Genomic DNA, 24019 nt, shown 5'->3' with positions numbered 1-24019 from the left:
ACTATTTCAGATCACAATGCGTTAACAATGGAACTGAAAGGAAAAGAAGAGATTTTATTTAGGTGGAGAATGAATGATGGATTATTGGACAATCAAGTAATATTGGAAAAGGCGCAAAAGGCATTGAAGGACTATTTGGAGCTTAATTTAAATAAAGGCGTGGACATAAATATAGTATGGGATGCCTCTAAGGCAGTAATAAGAGGATTTTGGATACAGCAGAACTCAATTCAAAAAAGACTAAGAGAGAGAAAAAAGGAAGAGATATTAAAGCAAATAACATGTAATGAAAAGAAATTAGCACTCAACCCTAAAGATAGTCAAGCCTAAATATAATATAAAAATGCTACAGACACAATTTTCAATACTGATAAACCAAGAGATTGAATGGAAAATTTAATTCTTAAATCAAAGAAGCTTTGAGTTTGCAAATAAACCAGGCAAATTGTTAGCCTGGCAGTTAAGGAAGAGACCAAAGCAGAATACGATAACAAAACTTATGGTGGAAGGAAAAAACAGTAGACAATCCGGGTGAAATAAGGAAGAACTTTCAAAGATTCTATAAAAAATTATATAAAAAAGAAAAAGAAGGTGAGGAAAAAATAGAAGAATTCCTGGAAATGAACAGGTTGCAGAAAATCCCCAACGATAAAAAGAGCCAGCTCAATACCAATATAACAGTGGAGGAAGTAAAAGCAGTAATAAAACAAACAATAATTGGAAAGGCACCAGGACCAGATGGCTTGACAGCCAAATATTATAAGAAATGTTTGGAGCAACTGTCAGTCCCTTTAATGGAAGTAATGAACAACATCTTACTGGGAAATAAAATTCTGGAGACTTTGAGAGAGGCCCATATCACATTAATTCCTAAATAAGGCACAGACTTAACGCAAGTTAAAAATTATAGACCAATCTCGCTCCTGAGTAATGGCTACAAATTATTTGCTAGTATTTTAGCCAATAGGCTTAAAGAAGTATTGGGAGATTGGAAAGAACCAAACTGGATTTCTACCTGGTAGACAGTTGAAAGACAATGTTAGAAATATAGTCGACATAATTGAATACCTTGATTCCAGGAGGGATAAACAAGCGGTCTTAATGTTTTTGGATGCCGAAAAGGCATTTGACAATGTGTCTTGGTAGTTTATGAAAAGAAATTTAGAAATTATGGATATGGGAATGAAGTTTTTAAATAGCATTAGGGCCATATATTCAGAACATGCTAAATTGAAAATAATAATTTTATGGAAAAAATAGAGATAACAAAAGGGACCAGACAGGGGTGTCCGCTATCACCATTATTATTTATAATAATATTGGAGGTCCTGTTGAAGAAAATAGAAGCAGCAAAAGAAATAAAAGATATTGGGATTGGCTCAAAAGAGTACAAGTTTAAGGCTTTTGCTGATGATGTGGTATTGACATTAGAACAACCAATGTCCAGTGCAGTGGAAGCACTGGACAAGATAGAAGAATATGAGCAACTAGCAGGTTTTAAACTCAATAAAACCATGACAAAATTGCTAACTAAAAATATGGATAGTAAAGAAGTAGGCGAACTACAACAAAAAACAGGAATGATGATAGCAAGAAAAGTAAAATATTTGGGTGTATGGCTCACGTTGAAGAACATAAACCTCTTTAAGGACAATTATGAAAAGGTGTGGAACGAACTGAAGAGAGATCTAGAGATTTGGACCAGAATGAAATTATCATTGATGGGTAGAATCTCAGCTATTAAAATGAATGTGCTTCCAAGACTGTTGGGATACAATATCTAATGAGTTGAAAAAAGGTTTTTAAATATAATTTCAACAACAAGCCAGAGGCATTTCTGTTAGGTTTAATTGGAGAGGATTTTTTTTTAAAAAATGTAAATTTGTTTATGTACGCCACAACGGCTGCAAGGATACTTCTGGCCCAGAAATGGAAGTAGCAGGATCTTCCTACATTGGAAAAATGGCAGATAAAAATGGTGGAATACGTAGAGCTGGCAAAGCTGATGGGGAAGATCCAGAATCGGTGCGGTGAACTGTTTCAAAAGGACTGGAGCAAATTTATATTTTATATGAAAGAAAAATGTAAACATTTGAAAACGTTTGTAGGTTTGAGTTGAAATGTTTTGTAATGCGAAAATAAGGAGCTGATTTACATATAACGAGGTGAAACATTGAGAGAAGATCGAAGGTAAAAAAGTGGGTATAGAAATGCTAAGAATTTACTAAAAGACATTTGGAAGTTAGAGGGAGGGAAGGAGGTCGATGCTCTGTTTGAGCAATGTTTTAGGTTATAGAGTTATGTAATAAAATGTGATTTAATATGGAAAACTCAATAAAATTATTATTAAAAAAAGAAGAAAAAACCTATGCCAGCTCTAAGGCTAAGGTTCAAAGAAGACCAGAGAACTAAAAAACACCTGGTGGATAAAAAAAGCTCAAGAGATCCAGCACTTAGCCAACACTCATGATGCACAGAGTTTCTTTAAAGCCACAAAGACCACCTATGGGCCAATAAATCATGGCATATGCCCCCTATGCTCAACAGACGGCACCACACTTCTGAAAAGAAAGAAAAAACTATTGCACTGAGCTGGGAAGAACATTACCAACATCTCCTCAACTGCAACTCCCCAGTAGCTGCTGAGGTCCTCTCACAAATTCTGCAAAACCAAGTTAAAGATGAGCTTTCAGTATCTCCAAATTTGGGAGAGTTGTGTACAGTGGTACCTCTGGTTACGTACTTAATTCGTTCCGGAGGTCCGTTCTTAACCTGAAGCACCACTTTAGCTAATGGGGCCTCCTGCTGCTGCCGCGCCACCGCCGTGCAATTTCTGTTCTCATCCTGAAGCAAGTTCTTAACCCGAGGTATTATTTCTGGGTTAGCGGAGTCTGTAACCTGAAGCATATGTAACCCGAGATACCACTGTACAGCTATTAACCAAATGAAAAACAACAAAGCCAGCAGACCTGATGGTATACCTGCTGAAGTCTTCAAAGTGGATGGAATTGAACTTACACAACAACTTAAGAAGCTCATCGGAAAAATCTGGGAGAGAGAAGAGATCCCTACAGACTTTAGGGATGCCAAAATTATCAATCTCTTTTAAAAAGGTGACAGAACTGATTGCGGAAACTATCGAGGCATCTCTCTATTTGCAGCTGGCAATTTTTTTGAAGGATCTTAGCAAACCGTCTTTTAACAATATCCGAGGTGACCGTTCCTGAATCCCAAAATGGTTTTTGGCCTTCTAGGGGGACATTGGACATGATTTTCACTGCTCGACATCTTCAAGAAAAATGCAGAGAGCAAAACCAACCCCTGTATATGGCATTTATTGATCTGACTAAGGCTTTTGACACTGTAAATTGCAACACTCTGTGGACTGTGGACTGATCAGGTGTTAAACAGGGTTGTGTTATTATCCCAACTCTATTCATTAGTTTCATTTCCATGATCCTACACTTTGTTAAAGGGAAACTCCCCACCAGAGTAGAAATCATATATTGAGCAGATGGAAAGCTCTTCAATCTGAGTAGGTTGAAAGCAAAGAGTAAAGTTACCGTAACTTCTGTCATAGAGCTTCAGTATGCTGATGACAATGTAGTGTGTGCACGCTCAGAGGATGCCCTCCAAACCATCCTAAATATCTTCGCAGAAGATTACGAAAAGCTTGGCCTATCGCTCAATGCCTGTCGTTAATTCACAGGGAGACGTAAGGCAGGGAGAACAGACACAGCTTTTTGATATGCTCTCAGGGGAAGAGGGAGAAGCTGGACAGTCTGTGCTGGAATCCCATCGCTCTCGTAGATGGGGCAGACTGCAGGCTTGGCATCAAGCCCACAAGAAGAGGAGTCATTGGTGTATTTCCTGCTTACGCAGAGCCCGCTCTTTAGTTGGCTCAACTGGAATCTCAAGTGATGATGATTGAACTGTGTGCTCCGACCGGGCTTCTGTGTAAATACTAATAAATTTGAAAAACCATAAAATTGTCAGCCTGTTGTCTATTGGTGTGCAAGGGAGACCGTAAATCCTGACACTCTGCACCTAAATCATTTTTTAAAAATAGGCAGGCTTCCTCTGCACCTTTCCTATCTCTAGAGTAGAAGAGCGTCTCCACCCCCATCACTCAGCCAGGAGACTGAGGTCCTCCAAAGGTCTTCTGCTGGTTCATTTACTACGAGAAGTGAAGTTAAAGGGAACCAGGCAGAGGGCCTACTCGGTAGTGCGCCCTCCCTGTGGAACACCCTACCTTCAGATGTCAAGGAGATCAAGAACTACACAAATTTTAGAAGACATTCCCTGTATTGGGAAGTTTTTTTATATTTTACGTTTTATGATGTTTTTATATGTCTGGAAGCCACCCAGAGTGGCTGGGGTAGAAAATAATAATAATAATAATAATAATAATAATAATAATAATAATAATAATAATAATAATGGCAACGAGCTCTACATGGGGCTGCCCTTGAAGATGACTTGGAAGCTTCAGTTGGTCCAAAAATTCTGTGGCCAGATTATTGACTGGACTTTCATTTAGAACTTCTATAACCCCTCTTTAAAACAGGTGTATTAGTTGCTAGTTTCTTTCTGTGTCCAATTCAGTGTGTTCGTGTTAGTGTTTAAAGCAGTAAACAATTTGGCCCCCAAATATCTGAAACACATCCTCCTTCCCTATAGACTTTCTCAGATGCTAAGATTGTCACAGGGAGTCCTCTTTGTAGTTTCTTCACCCTCAGAAACTTGCGAGGGTGGCAGCCACAAAGAGGGCCTTCTCTTTGGCAGGCCTTAAGCTGTGGAACTCCCTCCCCCCAGAGGCGTGTCTGGCACCTTCACAGCCTTTCGGAAATGCTTGAAGGTGCACCTCTTTACCCTGACTTTTGACACATAGAATAATAGAAATATAGAATTGGAAGGGACCCTGAGGGTCATCTACACCAACTCACTGCAGTGCAGGAATAAGATGCATATACTTGAGAAATATATTTTATTTTTAGGACCCACATATTGTAATTTTAATAGTTTCTAATATCCTGTAATATTGTGTTTTTATTTTATTTATGATTTTCAGGTTTATACATTTCAATAATTTTACAGTCATTTTAACATTTCAAAACTTGACTTCCTTCCCCCTCTTTCTGCAGTTCCTTAAATTTATTTTTAATATCTTCATATCCAAATTAACTTAATTTGTTCATTTATTCATCTACTTTAAATATATAGGTAGTCTTATGAAACTGCAGGTTATTACAATAATCCTGCCAATGTTCTTATCTGTTTACAATTTATCTGCAAATATATGCCGACTCCCAATAAATAATAATAATAATAATAATAATAATAATAATAATAATAATAATAATAATAATAATAATTTATTATTTATACCCCGCCCATCTGGCTGGGCCTCCCCAGCCACTCTGGGCGGCTTCCATAAAAACCAAAAATACAGTAAAATCACACGTTAAAAACTTCCCTGAACAGGGCTGCCTTAAGATGTCTTCTGAATGTCAGGTCGTTGTTTATTGCTTTGACATCTGCTGGAAGGGCGTTCCACAGGGTGGGCGCCACTACCGAGAAGGCCCTCTGCCTGGTTCCCTGTAGCTTTGCTTCTCGCAATGAGGGAACCGCCAGAAGGCCCTCAGCGCTGGACCTCAGCGTCCGGGCAGAATGATGGGGGTGGAGACGCTCCTTCAGGTATACTGGACCGAGGCCGTTTAGGGCTTTAAAGGTCAGCACCAACACTTTGAATTGTGCTCGGAAACATACTGGGAGCCAATGTAGGTCTTTCAAGACCGGTGTTATATGGTCTCGGCGGCCGCTCCCAGTCACCAGTCTAGCTGCCGCATTCTGGATTAGTTGTAGTTTCCGAGTCACCTTCAAAGGTAGCCCCACGTAGAGTGCATTGCAGTAGTCCAAGCGGGAGATAACCAGAGCATGCACCACTCTGGCGAGACAGTCCGCAGGCAGATAGGGTCTCAGCCTACGTACCAGATGGAGCTGGTAAACAGCTGCCCTGGACACAGATTTGACCTGTGCCTCCATGGACAGCTGTGAGTCCAAAATGACTCCCAGGCTGTGCACCTGGTCCTTCAGGGGCACAGTTACCCCATTCAGGACCAGGGAATCCTCCACACCTGCCCGCCTCCTGTCCCCCAGAAACAGTACTTCTGTCTTGTCAGGATTCAACCTCAATCTGTTAGCCGCCATCCATCCTCCAACCGCCTCCAGACACTCACACAGGACCTTCACTGCCCTCACTGGTTCTGATTTAAAAGAGAGGTAGAGCTGGGTATCATCTGCATACTGATGAACACCCAGCCCAAACCTCCTGATGATCTCTCCCAGTGGCTGCATGTAGATGTTGAAAAGCATGGGGGAGAGGACAGAACCCTGAGGCACCCCACAAGTGAGAGCCCAACCCTAGAGTCGGCCACAACTGGACCTAATGGTCAGGGGTCCCTTTACCTTTACGTTTTTCAATAAACCATTTCCATTCTTTTATAGAAAGTTTGTTATTTTTCTGGTAAGTTTTGCCATTTCTGCATATTCCATAAGTTTTTGTATCCATTCTTTCTTTGCTGGGGCTTATACTTCTTTCCATTTGGGGACAAGTAACATTCTTGCCGCTGTCGTAGCCTACATAAATAAGTTTTTGTACAGTTTGGGTAGTTCTGTCCCTATAATTCCCAAAAGGAAAGCTTCTGGTTTATTTTACAAACGTTGTTTTAAACATCCTTTTCAATTCATTATCTATCGTTTCCCAGTAAGCTTTAACCACCACATATGATAAAAAGAACCTTCATTCTCTTTACATTTCCAACACTTATTTGATTTAGATTTATACATTTTTGCCAATTTACTTGGTGTTAGATACCATTGATATAACATTTTCATATAACTTTCAGCAGCAACAACAAATTTATACTCTGCCCTTCTGGCTGGGTTTCCCCAGCCACTCTGGGCAGCTCCCAACAGAATATTAAAAACACGATAAAACATAAAACATAAAACATTAAAAACTTCCCTAAACAGAGCTGCCTTCAGATATCTTCTAAGCTGCCTTCAGATGTCTTAGACCATAACATGCTGTAAATTTTACATCCATATTCCACAATCGTTCCCATGCTTCCATATCTATATTATGAACAATATCTATTGCCCAATGTATCATTAAGGATTTTACTTGCTCATCCTTTGTCTCCCATTCCAATAAAATTTTATACATTTTAGACGGCACTTTTACATTACATTTCAACAGGTCTCTCTCCAGTTGTGGTATTTGTTCCCCAAACCCTCGTATCCTATCTTTCTTGAATACTTCATTCAAATGATGATATTGTATCCATGTTGTTAATTTTCCTGATAATTCCTTAAATTCTTTTAATTTATACTCTCCTCCCTCTTGTTTTAATAAATTTCTATAAGTTGTCCACCCTTCTATCATACTATTTTTCTTTACCACTATAGCTTCCAACGGCGAGAGCCAAAGTGGTGTTTTAACCTCTAATAGATTTTTGTATTTATCCCATACTATATGCAATTTTTTCCTAATTATATGATTTGTAAATCCTTTATGTACTTTCACCTTTTCATACCATAAATAAATGTGCCAATCAAAAATATTATCATGTGTCAGGGAGGATTCGGAGGAGCAATGGAAAGAAGATGCAGAACAGGGGCTCAGGGATGCTGAAGATCCCTGCAACCACCCAGAGGCTCGGGAAGGAAGCTCAGACTCAGGAAGGGAGGGGGCTTTCAAATCAGCACAGACAAGGAGTGAAATGAAACGTAAAGATCTAAGTCTCGCTCGATTCCCATGCCTACTTTGTTGGTGCGGGAGTCGTAGGAAGCCACTCCCTGAATCTGACTCAACGGGTTCGAACGTGTCATTCTGAACTGTAGTTGTTTCTTGTATATATGTAATAAAGACTGTAAATATCACGTTGCGTGTGCCGGAGTGTTACTTCGAAGGGGAAACACCACCCTTACAGCATGACCTTCAGAGTCTAGAATATGTGGATTCTCTAATGTTGTCCATTCCTCCATCCAACAAAGACAGGATGCTTCATAGTATAGTCTCATATACGGCAGGGGAATCCTCTTTCTTTTGCATCTATCAATATTTTATATTTTATTCTCGGGTTTTCCCCATGCCAAATATATTTAGAAATATCTTTTTGCCATACATTGAAACAATCTGTCTTGCCAATCACTGGGATCAATTGAAACAGAAATAACATTCTAGGTAATACATTCATTTTTTATAGTTGACACTCTATCTAATAGTGAAAGATTCATTCTGTTCCGAATTTGCTAATTTTTAAAATCTCTTACCAGGTTTTTAAATAATTATCTTTATACAAATTTATATTGTTTGCTGTTACCCATACACCTAAATACTTAACCTTCCTTTCAATCTTTAATCCAGACACATCTTGTAATTTATTTTTAGTCTCATCATTCATATTCTTAACCAAGAGTTTGGTTTTATCTTAATCTTAAAACTTGCTACCTCACCTTTTTTTTTTTAATCCCTTGTAATACTTTCAGAATTGACTCTATTGGTTCCTCTACCGATATCACCACGTCGTCTGCAAATGCTTTTAATTTATATTGTCTCTGTCCCACTCTTATTCCTTTAATATCTTGATTACATCTTCTTCTTTGCGCCAATACTTCTAAAACTATTATAAACAACCAAGGTGACAATGGGTAGCCTTGTCTTGTTCCGTTAGTTGTTTTACAATTCTCAGTCAAGACATTATTTACTATCAGTTTAGCTGACTGGATCTGTTCAAGAAAATTGGAGATATGAAAGGAACATTTCGTACAAAGATTACCATAATAAAGGACAAAAGTGGTAAGGACCTAACAGAAGCAGAAGACATCAAGAAGAGGCGGCAAGAATACACAGAGGAATTATACCAGAAAGATATGGATGGCGCATACACCCCAGGTAGTGTGGTTGCTGACCTTGAGCCAGACATCCTGAAGAGTGAAGTCAAATCGGCCTTAGAAAGCACTGCAAATAACAAGGCCAGTGGAAGTGATGGTATTCCAGCTGAACTATTAAAAATTTTAAAAGATGATGCTGTTAAGGTGCTACACTCAATATGCCAGCAAGTTTGGAAAACTCAGCAGTGGCCAGAGGATTGGAGAAGATCAGTCTACATCCCAATCCCAAAGAAGGGCAGTGCCAAAGAATGCTCCAACTACCGCACAATTGCACTCATTTCACACGCTAGCAAGGTTATGCTTAAAATTCTACAAGGCAGGCTCAAGCAGTATGTGGACCGAGAACTCCCAGAAGTGCAAGCTGGATTTAGAAGAGGCAGAGGAACCAGAGGTCAAATTGTAAACATGCGCTGGATTATGGAGAAAGCTAGAGAGTTCCAGAAAGACATCTACTTCTCCTTCATTGCCTATGCAAAAGCCTTTGACTGTGTCAACCACAGCAAACTATGGCAAGTTCTTAAAGAAATGGGAGTGCCTGATCACCTCATCTGTCTCCTGAGAAATCTCTATGTGGGACAAGAAGCTACAGTTAGAACTGGATATGGAACAACTGATTGGTTCAAAATTGGGAAAGGAGTACAACAAGGCTGTATATTGTCTCCCTGCTTATTTAGCTTATATGCAGAATTCATCATGTGAAAGGCTGGGCTGGATGAATCCCTAGCTGGAATTAAGATTGCCGGAATAAATATCAACAACCTCAGATATGCAGATGACACAACCTTGATGGCAGAAAGTGAGGAGGAATTAAAGAACCTTTTATTGAGGGTGAAAGAGGAGAGCGCAAAATATGGCCTGAAGCTCAACATAAAAACCCCCCGAAGATCATGGCCACTGGTCCCATCACCTCCTGGCAAATAGAAGGGGAAGAAATGGAGGCAGTTAGAGATTTTACTGTCTTGGGCTCCATAATCTCTGCAGATGGTGACAGCAGCCACAAAATTAAGAGACGCCTGCTTCTTGGGAGAAAAGCAATGACAAACCTAGGCAGCATCTTTAAAAGCAGAGACATCACCTTGCCAACAAAGGTCCGTATAGTTAAAGCTATGGTTTTCCCAGTAGTGATGTATGGAAGTGAGAGCTGGACCACAAAGAAGGCTGATCGCTGAAGAATTGATGCTTTTGAATTATGGTGCTGGAAGAGACTGAACTGAAACTAGAAATTAGAAGAAACTAGAAGAGTAAACTACTGGAGGACTTTATAATGGAATAAAAACTGTAGCGAAAATAAATGACTAAAAAACAGACCCGCTGAGGAAAAATAACTTGAGAAAACTGACATACCTGTGTGAGAGAGGAGATAGAGAGGTGTGGAGGGCGATTGTTGAGTCACGGGGGCCCTCCACCATTGACGGAGATTACTGAGAACAAAGATAGGAAGAGGAGATAAAGAGGAGATACTAAAGACCTCAGAGAAAGAAACACAGGAAAGGAAGGAAACTGAAGGAGGAAACAGTGACTGCCCCTGGCCTTTTCTTCAGGTCTCTTATAAATTCAGTTTTTTTTCTCATTTGGTGCATATACACCTATTAACATTATTTTTTTCTCCTTGTGACGTTGTCTGCATTATCAATATTCTTCCTTGCTCATCTTTAAATAATTGCTTTGGATCTAATTTGGGTTTTATATGCATTACTGCGCCTTCTTTGCTACATCAGCGGCCGCAAAGTCCTTTCCCAATCTTTTATTGATCAGGATTCTTTTGTGTTTCTTCACAATGTGTTTCCTGAAAGCAGATCACATCCAAATTTTTACCTCATCATATTCCTTTTTGTTTTATTATTGAGTCCATTTACGTTCCAAGTTAAGATTTTCAACTCCATCTTGTCCTTTATTTATTTATCTCTCTTCTCCACCTCTGTTGGTCCTGTCTCCAAACCAAATGTCCTTTCTCCTGCTAATTCTTTTCCATATTTTCTTCAAAATTTATCTGCTTCTGTAGGATCCCTACACCTGTTTCCTCTCTTTAAATGTAAAGGTTTACTCCCTCAGGGTATTCCCAACGAAATGTGATTTTGTTGTATCGCAAAGCATCTGTCAGATATTTATAATTTGCTCTTTTCTTTAACAGTCTCATCGGTATTTTTTTCAGGATTATTACTCTTTGGAGATTTTTAACTCAAAGAGAATTAAAGACAGCCGCCCAGCAGTTTTTGTGCTTTAGCATATCTTAATTTTACACAATTTTTTTGTCCACTGCTGCACTAACCATTTCTTCCTCCATTTCAATCAGATTAGCAAGTTCTATTATTATTTTCTAACCTACCGTATTTTTTGCTCTATAAGGCACGCCCGACCATAAGACGCACCAAGTTTTTAGAGGAAATAAAGAAAAAAAATCTGAATCAAATGTTGTACTAAACTACCGTATTTAATAAACAACCGGTATATCAGAATCATATTACAGCCATGTAAAGTGAACAGCAATCAACAGTGGCATTAAGAACCATCATCACTGTCATTAACAAATGAAGAGAGACTTTAAGGTTTGAGTACTCTTCTAGTCTTCTGTGAACCCCAAGAACTCATCACTGCTAGAGTCAGAATTTATGAAGCTCAGTTGACACAATCACTGACATCACTTTATTCGCTATCTTCATGTAAAATACCATCTTCGTTTCCACCCAAAGCATTGCTAATGCCACATTTTTTGAATGACCAGACAACGATTTCCTCCTTCACTGAGTGCCATGATGTTTTCACCCATTCACAAACTTGAGTGATAGTGGGCCTCTTCATTCGTCCAGTAGATGTCAGATCATGATTATAAACAGCCATCCATTTGTTCCACTCTTCTCGTATAAAGACCTTAAATGGCTTGTTGATGGAAACGTCAAGAGGTTGCAACTGGTTGGTAAGACCTCCAGGAATTACAGCTAGATGAGTCTTCACTTCTTTAAAGCACTTTTTTGTAGTTTTGCTAATATGTCCTTGTAATGGTTCTAGGGGTTGCTCTGGCTAGGTTACCTGGTTGAACCCTTTCTGTCTGGACAGCCTTTCATTTCGTGGCTGTCTCAGTCGCTGGCAGAATCTGTCAGTGGACGTTTCTTGAACTTCCAGCAAAGAAGTTCTTTGACGCCAAGTCTCCTCCTACTCTTCCTGCGCGGAAGTCTTCTGCGCAGGGAGGGTGTGGGCAGCGGAGTACCCATGCTCTCCCCGCTGGTCTCCGGTGAAGAGTCCTGGAGCCTCCTCTCCGATTCCCCCATCTGCCCCCTTCTCCACTGGTGTTACGCTGATTTCCTTCCCCAGCAGATGGGCTGCCTCTCTCCCTACTGGGACCCTCTCCGACATCCCTCTGGAGCCTTCCCTCTGCCTCTAGCTCTGATGGCAGTTCCCTGACATCCACCTCCCCCCCAGGACCCCCTCCACCCCCGGCCAGACCTTCTGATCCAACCTCGTCCCTTTTCTCGGCCAACGATGCGGGGAATCCCCTGAAGGAGCTGTCGCCCTCCTCTGAGGATTCAAAACCTGCTTCCCACCCGCTCCAATCTCTTCCCGCGGGGTGGGCCTCCCAGTCTGATTCTTCTCCCTCTGACACCTCCCCTCCCTCCTCTTTGGAGGCAGGAAAACCCACAAAGTCCTCTTCGTCGTCTGTGGTTCCAAATTCTTCCTCCCAGAATCTCGCTGGTGGTTTTGGTTTATCTGGGAACAGACTGTGGAATTCTTCCACCAGATACCCGTCATTGATCGCCTCAGCGGGGACCCACGTGTTTTCTGACCTGGGTTCTCCCTACCAAGCTACCAAGTACTCCACCTGGCGCCCTCGCCACCTTGAATCGAGTATTTCCGTGGCTTGCTTGTGGTGTTCCCTCTCCTCTACCCACTGGTGGGTTTTGACTCCTCCCTCCTGCCCCGGAAATTCCCGCCCCTCCCTGTACGGTGAGAGTAGGGACCTATGGAACACCGGATGTATCTTCATGCTGTCAGGCAACTTGAGCTTGAATGCCACAGGGTTCACCTGCTGTGTTACCTCAAAAGGTCCCAGCCGCCTTGGCTGCAACTTCTTGCACCCTCCCTTTAGGGGCAACCCTTGGGTTGACAACCACACTCGGTCTCCCACCCGTATGGCCTCCCCCTCCCGACGGTGCTTGTCTGCCTGCCTCTTGTAAACTTCCTTGGCCCGCTCCAAGTTCATCTTGAGTTGCTGGTGCAAGGCCTCCATTTCTTCCACAAACTGCTCTGCCGCAGGTACACTCCACCCTTCCTCCCCCCTCCCCGGGAAGGCCCTGGGGTGACACCCATAATTGGCCATGAACGGGCTCATTCCCGTGGACACATGTTCAGCGTTATTGTACGCAAATTCAGCCAGCGCTAGTTTCTCTACCCAATCGTTCTGTCTCTCGCTGACGTAGCAGCGTAGGTATTACTGGAGTATACTGTTCGCTCTTTCTGCTTGCCCGTTGGTTTCCGGGTGTCTCGCCGTCGAGAAGCCCACCTCGACCTGCAGCAAGCCCAGGAGCTTCCTCCAGAACCGGGAAGTAAATTGTTTCCCGCGATCCGAGATGACCCTCGAGGGAGCCCCATGCAGCCTGAAGATGTGATCCACAAACAACCTGGCTGTCTCCTCTGCCGTCACTGCATGTGAGCAAGCTATGAAATGGCACATCTTCGTCAGTAGATCGACTACTACCATGACTGCTGTCTTCCCCCTTGACTTGGGCAAATCTGTCATAAAATCAATGGACACCACCTCCCAGGGTCTTCCCGGCATGGGTAAGGGTTCCAGTAACCCTGCGGGTGCAGCCCTCTCCCCCTTTGCCCTCTGGCAGCAGTCGCACCCCCGTACATATTCCCGTACATCTTCCCTCACCCTTGGCCACCAGAACTGCCTGGTGACAAGCAGCATGGTTTTGTGCTGTTCAAAGTGCCCAGCTGTTGGGTTGTCGTGGAGTTGTTTGAGTACCTTCCCCCTCAAGGTCTTCATACAGCGCTACCTTATAGTACAGTAGCCCTTCCTTTTCCTCAAACCCTCCATGGTTTTCCCTTCCGTCCCGGAGTTCCCTGACTTTAGTTTGAGCGAACACGTCGTTTCTAGTAAGCCCGGCCAGTTCTCGTTTCCGAACCAAAGCTCCCCCACACACCCATCGGTTCTCGGGGAACACGTGTCGGATCTCCGGCGGTCCCTCTCCTTCCATGTACTCCGGCTTCCGGGAGAGAGCATCTGCTCTTACGTTTTCCTCTCCTGGCATGTATCGGATCTCGAAGGAAAACTTGGAGAACACCTGTGCCCATCGAATCTGTCTCTGGTTGAGTACTCGCGCAGTCCTCCAGTATTCCAAGTTCTTGTGATCCGTACAAACCTGTATCTTGTGCTGCGCCCCTATTAACAGATGTCTCCATCGGCGAAACGCCGCATAGATCGCAAGCAGTTCGCGGTCATACACCGTATAGTTTTGCTCCGACTTGCTCAGCTTCCTCGAGAAAAAGGCACACGGTCTCCAGCCCTGCTTGGCCCCTGGCTGCAAAAGTACCGCTCCAGTGGCTCAATCGGACGCGTGGGTCTCCAGCCTCATGGGCTTCTCCAGATCCACATGCAGGAGCTGCTCTTACGAAGCGAACGCCTTCTTCAGTCTTTCAAAGGATTGCTGGGCCCTTTCTGTCCAGATGAACTTCTTTTTGCTACTGAGACAATCTGTGATGGGCGCTGTCAAGTGGGCGAAGTTCTTGATGAACTTCCTGTAGAAGTTGCTGAACCCTAGGAACCTCTGCACATCCTTCCGGGTTTGGGGGGCCTTCCATTCCAGCACTGCCTGCACCTTGCTTGGGTCCATAGCTAGGCCCTTGTCTGACAACTTGTACCCCAGAAACTCAACCTCTCTGGCGTGAAATTGGCATTTTTCTGGCTTGATCCACAACTGGTGCTTCTGCAGACTCTTTAGCACTTCCCTGACGTCTCTGACATGTTGCTTCTCATTGTCCGAATAGATTAAGACGTCGTCCAAAAAGGCTACGCAGTTCTTGCACAGCGGGGACCCCAACACGTGGTGCATGAATGCTTGAAAGCAGGCGGAGCCTGACTGTAATCCAAATGGCATGACTAAGTACTCAAAAGCCCCCAGGGGGGTGAACATGGTGGTTTTTCATTCGTCCCCCTCCCTTATCCTTTTTTTAAATGAATATTTATTAGCATTTTCTATAATAAAACAAAAACAAAAGTAAACAAAAAAATAAACATACAAAAATACAAAACTTAAAAACAATTAAAAACACATAAAATTTCAATTGCTTATTTTCTTTTAACTTATTTCTCAGACCTCCTCATGCCTTCCTGTCAGGGAACTGACATCAGAGCGAGAAGCGGAGGCAGGGCTCCCGAGCGATGCCGGAGAGGGGACCAGCAGGGGGGAAGGAATTCAGGGTAACACCAATAGAGAAGAGAGGGAGATGGAGGAATTGGAGACAGGGCTCCAAGACCCTTCACCCGAAACTAGTGGAGAGAGCGCTGGCACGCCCCTGCCTTCCCCACAGGGAACATAGGAGGAGACTCGGGGTCAAACAGCATTTATGCTGGAAGAGGTTCAAGAAACGCCCGCTGACGGATACTGCAAGTGACTAACAGGTCACGGAGGGCGAGCTCTGACCCTAAGCATGGTTGGGCAAGCAAACTAACTAAACCGAAGGCAATTTACGCACAAGTAACCCCTCACAACCATTACACTTCCCTTCTTGTATTCCAATTCAAATTATTAACTCAGCAAATCCTTATTACTTATTTCTCAATTTTAACTTAATAATTTATTTTAAACATATTGTTATTTTGCTTTTTCTCTTTCATCCATTTCCTCAATTTATTTTTGCTAACCTTATTTTCATTTAATTTAGTTCATTTTAAAAAACCAATTTTGCCTTATCCAAACTTAAACATCAATACTTATACATCAATACTCATTCTTAAAACATTTTTTCTAAAATCGACCAAAATTCCCTTCCACGAATTTCCCAATTTTCATACAAATAACAAAGCAAAATAAAAACAGAACAAATTATAATTATGTACCCTTTGGATTCCCAAACTCCACCCCCCTTCCCGGTTTCAGTCCCCAACAAATGTCCATCAGTCTTAATCTACTATCAGCCTGGAGATCTCACATCCGAGGTTCTTAATTCTCTCAATTCCTCTCTGCCGGTTTTTTTGATAGTCCTTAATATTGAACACCAAATCTCGGAGAAGCTCCGGCCCAATGGGATCCATGTTTCTTCCAGCCAGACCTCCATACTTAAAAGTGGAGCTTATGGGGCATTCCGAATCTTGTTTCTTACTCCTTTCAAGTCCAAATGTCCCCAAAGCACCAACTTCCACCTTAAGCAAGTTTGTAATCCTTAGGTCTTCAGGTCTCCACATAAGGAGATCTCTCCATTTTTCAATCTCCAATTCAGGCCAGATTTCCCACATCAAGTTTTTATTTTCCTTTGTTGCCATCATGTCAGGCCTCAAGCTCTCCTTTGTCATCTGCAAAATTACAGCTCCTCCTTCCTTTTCTTCAGGGACAACATATATCTCCTTCTCCAAATTCTCAAAGCTCTCAAGTTTCTCTTTCTGTCCAGTTGAATAGACTTCCTGATTCAAATCCTTATCAAATTCAATGATGTTGTTTACTGTTAAGTCCAGAGTTGTAACATTTGTAGCCAAAACATCAATTTGGCCTTGTAACTTTCCCAAGAGAACAAATGCTCTGTCCAATTCCGCCTGGATTTTCCCTCCTCCAGCCATTCTTGTAATGTCCCAGAACCCCCTCTAGAGGGATTTTGGTTCCTTGATATTCCTTCCAGTTCAAATCCAAAAATCAAGTTAGTTTGTATCAGCTCTTCCTTGTTTTCAACAAATTGTAACAAAATTATAACAAATATAACCAGCAGAAGCAACAGAAACAAAGTTCTCTTTTTCCGTCTTGACAGCTAATTTGACAGCTTTCAAACTCTTCAGTACCTCATCAACGGGCTCTCTCGCGGAGCACTCCCGGGTCCGGGGGGGGTGGCACTTCAGCTCCCAAAATTAGCTCTTTATCCTCCAGTAAGATTTCTTATACTGCCAAACCGTGAAATTAAAGTCTTTTACCAAAAAAGGGAAAAAAGGGTTCTCTCGACCTTAGTTAGCAGGTCCTTGCTTTAAATTATTTACAAGGAGGGGAGGCGGACTTCCTGTTTACGCCTTCCCCGATCGTGCCTAATTCATAGAAATTTTCTTTAAAATTCCAATTTCCGTACTACTCACGGGTTGTTACTTTAAAGTCCAATTGCTCACAAGAAGAAGTCAGCGCTCTCCGACAACGGCAGTGCGGCTTCACTCCGCAGGCGAAGCAGTCGACTCTCAGCACCGTGCCGCTCACCCCGTCCCCGATCCGAAGCCTTTAAAAAGGCTCCTTCGCAGCTCGGGGGGGGGGGTTGCAAATGGTGCCCGCCGAGTCACCACGCTCACAGGCTTCACCGCCTGTGATTTTTGAGGATCCCCGCGTCGCCGCAGCGGCAAGACCCGATCCTGTGGAGCCGATTCCCTCCGGAGCTCAGAAGGAATCCGCCATTAGTCGATCGAGCTAACCCGGAAGTCCGTCCCCCTCCCTTATCCTAATCAAATTGTACGCTCCCCTGAGGTCCAGCTTGGTAAAAATTTCCCCCTGCCTCACCCGTGTTAAAATGTCGTCAATCCTGGGCATTGGGAAGGTCACGGGTTCTGACATCAGGTTGACGGCCCGGTAATCCACAACTAGCCTGGGCTGATTCCCCCATCTGCCCCCCTTCTCCACTGGTGTTACGCTGATTTCCTTCCCCAGCAGATGGGCTGCCTCTCTCCCTACTGCGACCCTCTCCGGCATCCCTCTGGAGCCTTCCTTCTGCCTCTGGCTCCGATGGCAGTTCCCTGACAGTGCTCTAAACTGGTCAAGTACTAATAATCTAGTTTAAAAGGAATCTTATATGCTAGCCTTCTCTCCATCCTCTTCCTCCCCTCTCTCGGCGAACAGCCTGCCCGCTGCTCACAAACCTTAAGGACAGATTCTGTTTACAACAAGGGGAAAGCGGAGGCTGCCGGCAGAGCAATGTGGCTCCCCACCCCCAAAGAGCAGCCCAGGAGCGCGGGGCATCTGCGTGCAGCCTGCTCACTGCTCCCAGAGCTTCCCGGGGCTTCCCCCTCCAGCCCCAGTTGCTGGCAGAGCAGCGCGGCTCCCCCCACCACCCCCAAAGAGCAGCTCAGGAGCGTGCCGCACTCCGGCAATTTGGCTCCAGGGACCACACATTCGCTCCATAAGACGCACAGACATTTCCCCTTACTTTTTAAGAGGAAAAAGGTGTGTCTTATGGAGCGAAAAATATGGTAATTCCACTGTTGTGTCATCTGCCATGCCTCTCAGATGAAGAATCCGATCTTTTTGATGTACTTCCAGAACTGCAATCTCATCTAGAACCTGTTCATAAAGAAATTTCATCGCTTCAGTATCCTCCTTCATCCTTTCTTGCTCCCTCTTTGTTTCTCTTACCTGCACTTGCTTTTTCTTAGAAGTTTCCTCTAAGTTGGAGGTTTTAAGCTTTAAGTCCTGTACTGTTTTCTCCAATTCTGAAGTTTTATGTGACAATTCTTTAATTTCTGTTGTTAAGTTTGTGACTGCCACGGTATTGAAATCCACTTTTTGTTCCAGTCTCTGTATTCCTTTCTTCATCTTGTTCTTCATTTCTAATAAAATTGTTGTTAAATCAGACTTTGTGTCTCCTTCTGCAATTGATTCTTTTCTCCGACTTGATGTTGTAGTTGGGCCTGGAGGTGTTTTTTGCCTGTATTAGCCATAGTTTTGTCCACGACAATGGAAACGGACACAAAAAAGCAAAAAAACCCACACACATATATATCTATATGTATATGGAAACCCTCTTCCTTCCTCCCCTCCCCTCCCCCGCCCTTCTCTCCCTTCCCTTGCCTACTTCCTTTCAAATATTCAGAATACAAAGGAACAAATAACTGGAACATGATTTTATTTTATTTTTTATTATTTAAAATATTAACTCAGAATAACTAAACAATTTCCAACAATTAAGTTTCAATTTTTAATTTCTGTATAGAGAAGAAATAAAAAATTAAAGCAAAAGGGAGGAAGGTGAGAAAAGAAATAAAATGTGTGTATTATATATGTATATATATATACACACACACACACACACACACACACAATGTTTGTAATTATATACAAATGTCACTAGATGGGACTCTCTCCTTTATTATAGGGAAATACTTAAAAGATAAATAGAAAAATGGCAATTATTTTTTTCAGCCACACTGTGTCACTATATCACTGTAATTCCGTCCTTAATCTTTCACTCTATTTCCTCAATCTGTACTTTTCCTTTTAATCTCATTTTGATATTTGATTTCCTGTTTTCCCTCTTTCACTAGAACTTACTTGCAAAGCTTGTCAGGCTACAAAAGGAAAGAGTAGGAAAAGAGTAGAAAAATAAAATAAGAAAGCCTTTAAACCCAACTTGTCCCCTTTTTTAAACTCAAACAGAGGTTTTGCAAGTCGCCTTTTTCATTCACAAAAACCATGTCTCTCAGCAGTGTGATTCTTCCTTCAGCCACTTCAAAGGGCCCTGCAATTACCCATTTATTCATGTTAATTCTGGGGTTTTTAAAACCAAATCTCCCTTCCCCTTTCTTCAGCTTTCTTCCAAAAAGCCCACCTCTTAATCCATATATAAATGAAAGTAAAGTAAATTACACCAACTCCAGTTTGTATCTAGCCCCTGTCAGTTCCAAATAAAAAATAAAGAGAAAATCCATTTTAATGACCAAAAAAAGAAAAAAACAAGAAGCAGAAAATAGACCAAGTTAGATTCAACCCCACTATGTTAGTCTCTTTTAAATCATAAAAAGGAACAAAGGCAATAAAAAATAGTCCTTAGGTTATATTTTTTTAAAAGAAACAAAAATCAGATAAATTTATTCAAAATAAATTCAGCCCCACAGTGTCAGTCTCTTTTGAATCATAAAAAGGAAAAATAGTCCTTAGAGTATATATTAAACACACACACACACACACACACACACACACACAGTGTCAATGTCCTGCTTTCATCTCTTTCCCTCCACAATTATTAGGGTTCTTTGCAGTTTGAAAATATTTATAACGTCTAAAAGATTCTGCATCCAGAGCTTTAGGCAAATCACAGGTTAAACACAGTTCATCGCCTGGAATGCTTGTAAAAATTAGCCACTATTATTCTCATTCTTAATTCAGTCCCTGCAGAGTTTTTCCAGCCAGATCAATTCCTGCACCGGAGGGGGGCAGGCTCCTCTTTAACACCCTGTGTTATGGAATTGCTGACACGCTAGCTGAGATAAAACTCCGGGCAGCCAGCCATAGCTGTACAAAGATTTATTGCTTAGCTTCAAAGTCCTTACAAGAGTTCAAAAAGCACACTCCATCACGATGAGTCAGTTGGATCATCTGACATTTTCTTTCGCCGCGCCCAGCAGACCCATTTCTGCAGATCAGCCCTCCTCTTTCCTCTGCTCCGTCAGTGGCTGATACCCGGAACTGGCTCACCCCTCCCCGTTTCACTGTCTCCAAACGTTTATTTCTCTTCCTCCTCTGACGAGGAAGAATAGCTGCTGATTAAAGACTTAGGCTCTCTGTAAGTGCCTCTCTTCTCCCCCCTCATCTCCTTCTCAGCCTCCAATTCCCTGACACCCTGGTGTGGATCTAATTGTTTTATTGCTGCTAATTTAGGTTGTTTTTTATTACCTTGTCAAATTAGTCTGAATTCCTTTGCTTCAATGGAGGCACTAGAGGCAGTTTGCTGAGTCTCGATTGCACCTTGTGTCTGAGCTCAATCTCAGATCTCCCTCAGCTCCCTCCGGAGCTTTGGGAGATCCTAGAGAGTGTCCTTTGACACCGCCAGACCCTTGGGGACCAGAACTTTTCCTTCAGGCTTTTTTGAGAAGCTGATTTGCCTGAGCACACTTCCCAGACCCTCACAGCAATCAGGCTGCGCAGAGCAAGCAGTCTCTGTCGTCCTCCATTATCCGCTCGCAGACCAATATTGTGTTTTAACATTAATGTGTATTATAAGTGTTGTCAGCTGCCCTGGGACCTTAGGGTGAAGAGCAGGTAATAAATTGTACTCAGTGTTAGAATCTCAATTTATAAGCTACCGTATTTTTCGCCCCATAGGACGCACTTTTTCCCCTCCCAAAATGAAGGGGAAATGTGTGTGCGTCCTATGGGGTGAATGCAGGCTTTCGCTGAAGCCTGGAGAGCGAGAGGGGTCGGTGCACACCAACCCCTCTCGCTCTCCAGGCTTCAGGAAGCTATCCGCAAGCCTGCGGAGCCCAGCGGGAACTCCCACAGGCTCCGAAGGCTTGCGGATAGCTGCCTGCAGCCCGAAGCCCAGATATTTTGTGTATTGTGACTTCTTTCCTCCCCCCTTTTAAATGTTGTACCAATCTGCTTCATCTCCTTTATTTTACATCAGTTTTAATTTGGGGAGGTTGGCAGTGGGACAGGCTGTACTTTACTAAGGATTTTGGGATCCCGAGACAGAAACACTCCCCCACCCCGCCTTGCCATTCACAGCATGATGGCAAAACAGATCATTTTCCTATCCTGCATTCAGCTAGACACTTCACTTCTCAGCTTCTGTTGATCAATAAATCACCTGCTTTTCCTCCCATGTAACCCATTCATTTCAGCTATTGAACCCAAGCTGCTGTTCTTTAGTGCTGTTTCTCCTTTATTCCCCCTCCCTCCTGATGAAAATGGTAAGAACGTATCTCTTTTCCTGCTATAAAGATGAAGTTATTTTACCTGTGCTGATGCTTTGATTTTGTTTTTTTCTCTCTCTCTTCTCTGACACAGTAGGTAACCAGTTAGGGGCCCTGGAACATCAAAGGTAAGCAGTGGGCTATGTTTTATCTTTTATTGATCACTTCTAATCATTTATTCATCTGCCATCTATACTGACAGAGTCAGAGGTTGAGAATGTGGCAGAACTGCATAGACTCAATTTCTCATCTTCCCACATGTGTACCCCGCAAACCCCTTCCATGCTGAACTTATTTGCTTGCATTTCTAGATATTGCATGTCTTGGGAAAGGAATGAGGGGCATGTATGGCATGTGTAGCACATAAATGAAGGTCTGCATTTAATTAAACATTGTGTCTTGAGCTAAGATCCACAGAGCTGCTTAGGGTAGCCAAATGGAATTTGGGAAACTCCCACGAAAAACTTGGAATGACAAAATCCTTGTGCCAGCTGAGCACAGTAACAGAAGCGTCTGAATACTTGATAGTGTTTATTGAAAAATAGACTATGTACAAATACAGAATCCTTAACTTTGTTCTTCCCACCACCTTGCTGTTCTCTCACTGCTGATTGCAAGCTCCTGCAATCACCTCCTTGCAAAACGCCTGAATCCCAAATGCCTGAAAACCACACAAAATCTGAGTGCAAATTTCTTTTATAGTAACTCACCTCCAATGTCCTAGACATAAGAACAGGTGCATTGGCCCTGAAGCAAATACTCTAATTAACTGTTGCTGAATGTGCAAATTAATGACAGCTTAGTCTATCTAGCTCAGTATTGCCTTCTGTAACTGGCAGCAGCTTTTGCAGGTTTGAGGCCAAGAGACATCACCTGTCCTCCCTGGAGATGCTTTCAAAGATTAAGCTTGAGGCTCTGCTGTTGGTTTTTGGCATTTTGGTTAAAGGGGAAAATAGAACAAGGTAAAATAAAAGATTTCCTGGATGTCTAGATTGGTGAGAGAGCCCCTGCAGAGATTTAAAATCACGTTGAAATAAAGGCTGTTATACTGTTAAAATATCTCCTTCTAAGTCACTTCCTAAGCTACCCACTTCCCTTAGGCTAGAAAGAGGCCACACGTTTGGTAATTTGAAAATAGTTTACTTATATTCTCCTCAAAGGTCAGATTCATGTGCTTTTAAACACAGCAGCAAGAAAAGACAGACAGTACAACTTAGTTTCAAAAAGTTTCTAAATTATTTGTATAGAAACACAAAAATGGCTTCCTGAAGCCACAGTCTAAGCTTGGAGCATCCAGTACAGACATCCTTACTGTTCAGGTTCACATGGTAAAAAGATAAAAGTGAGAAGAGAACAATGATCAATTCACTCTGTGTTTGAGGGAAAATCTGCAGCTCTCAAGCATTCATTTATATATGTTATTAGTAATTAGGGAATTCCCTCCACACAGAGGCCTGTCTAGTGTTATGATGAAAGAATTGGGAGGGGGTTCGGGGAGCCACTTGATACCCATTTATTAGATTTCCTCTACTCTCAGTCAGCGGTGGACCGTTCCCCACCTGCGTCTGAGGCATATGTGTGCAGGGCACACCGTGGGGGCAAGGCCATGGGTTGGGCTCACAACCGGAGCAACCCCTGCCCACTGCTGCAAAGTGGGAAACACGCATGGCACCCTGCAAGCGCAGCAACACTTTCCAAGACTCATATAAACGAGGCTGGGCTCGCGGGGCATCGCAAGCAGGTGTGTGCCCTGGCTCCTGCGAGCCCAGCACTGCGTTTGCGAGTGGTGCTGGCTTGCAGTGAGGGCGCTGTGAGTTGCTGTGACATTCTTACAGCTGACAAGGATGCAACAGGCATGCTATGGCACTGCTCGCAGGGGTCAGGGCACATGTCTGTTGCATCCTTCTCAGCCACTCCCCCAGTTGGAGGGCATTGTGAGAAGGATTCAACAGTTCACAGCACGCTCACAAAAGCAGTCCTGGGCTTGCAGGGGCCAGGGCGCACAACTGTTGCATCCTTCTTAACTGTCCTCCAACTGGAGGGCACTGAGAAGGAAGCAACAGCTCATGACTGGTTAGGGTGCCATGCTGCATGTCCCCCCCTGTCTTTCATCACTGTGTTTACTGTATCAGTAAGGGTGAAAAAACACACCCAAAATCTCACAAAAGCTGAAACTAAACTGTAGGAAGAACTTTCTGGAGGACTTCCAGAGCAGCACACCAGAGAGACGGGTGGAGATCCGCGCTCCTGCAATCT

At 42.9% G+C, this 24019-nt stretch overlaps 1 protein-coding gene across 7 annotated transcripts in view; it reads left to right on the top strand.

Moving 5' to 3' along the window:
- Window positions 1–24019, top strand: part of LOC309361292 (far upstream element-binding protein 3-like) — a 390387-nt gene that overhangs the window by 65447 nt on the left and 300921 nt on the right. For 6 of the 7 annotated variants that reach the window (XM_081896187.1, XM_081896186.1, XM_081896182.1 and 3 more), the window contains exon 3: window positions 21858–21891. In XM_081896187.1, coding sequence (XP_081752313.1) covers window positions 21858–21891 — 34 coding nt within the window. The remainder of the gene's footprint in view (window positions 1–21857; window positions 21892–24019) is intronic. The other variant, XM_081896183.1, reaches the window with a different exon arrangement.

The sequence above is a fragment of the Podarcis melisellensis genome (assembly GCF_964234715.1).
Source record: "Podarcis melisellensis genome assembly, chromosome: W".
NCBI lineage: Eukaryota > Metazoa > Chordata > Lepidosauria > Squamata > Lacertidae > Podarcis > Podarcis melisellensis.
The sequence above is the reverse complement of the archived record's forward strand: the minus strand, read 5'-3'. Positions and strand labels throughout refer to the sequence as shown.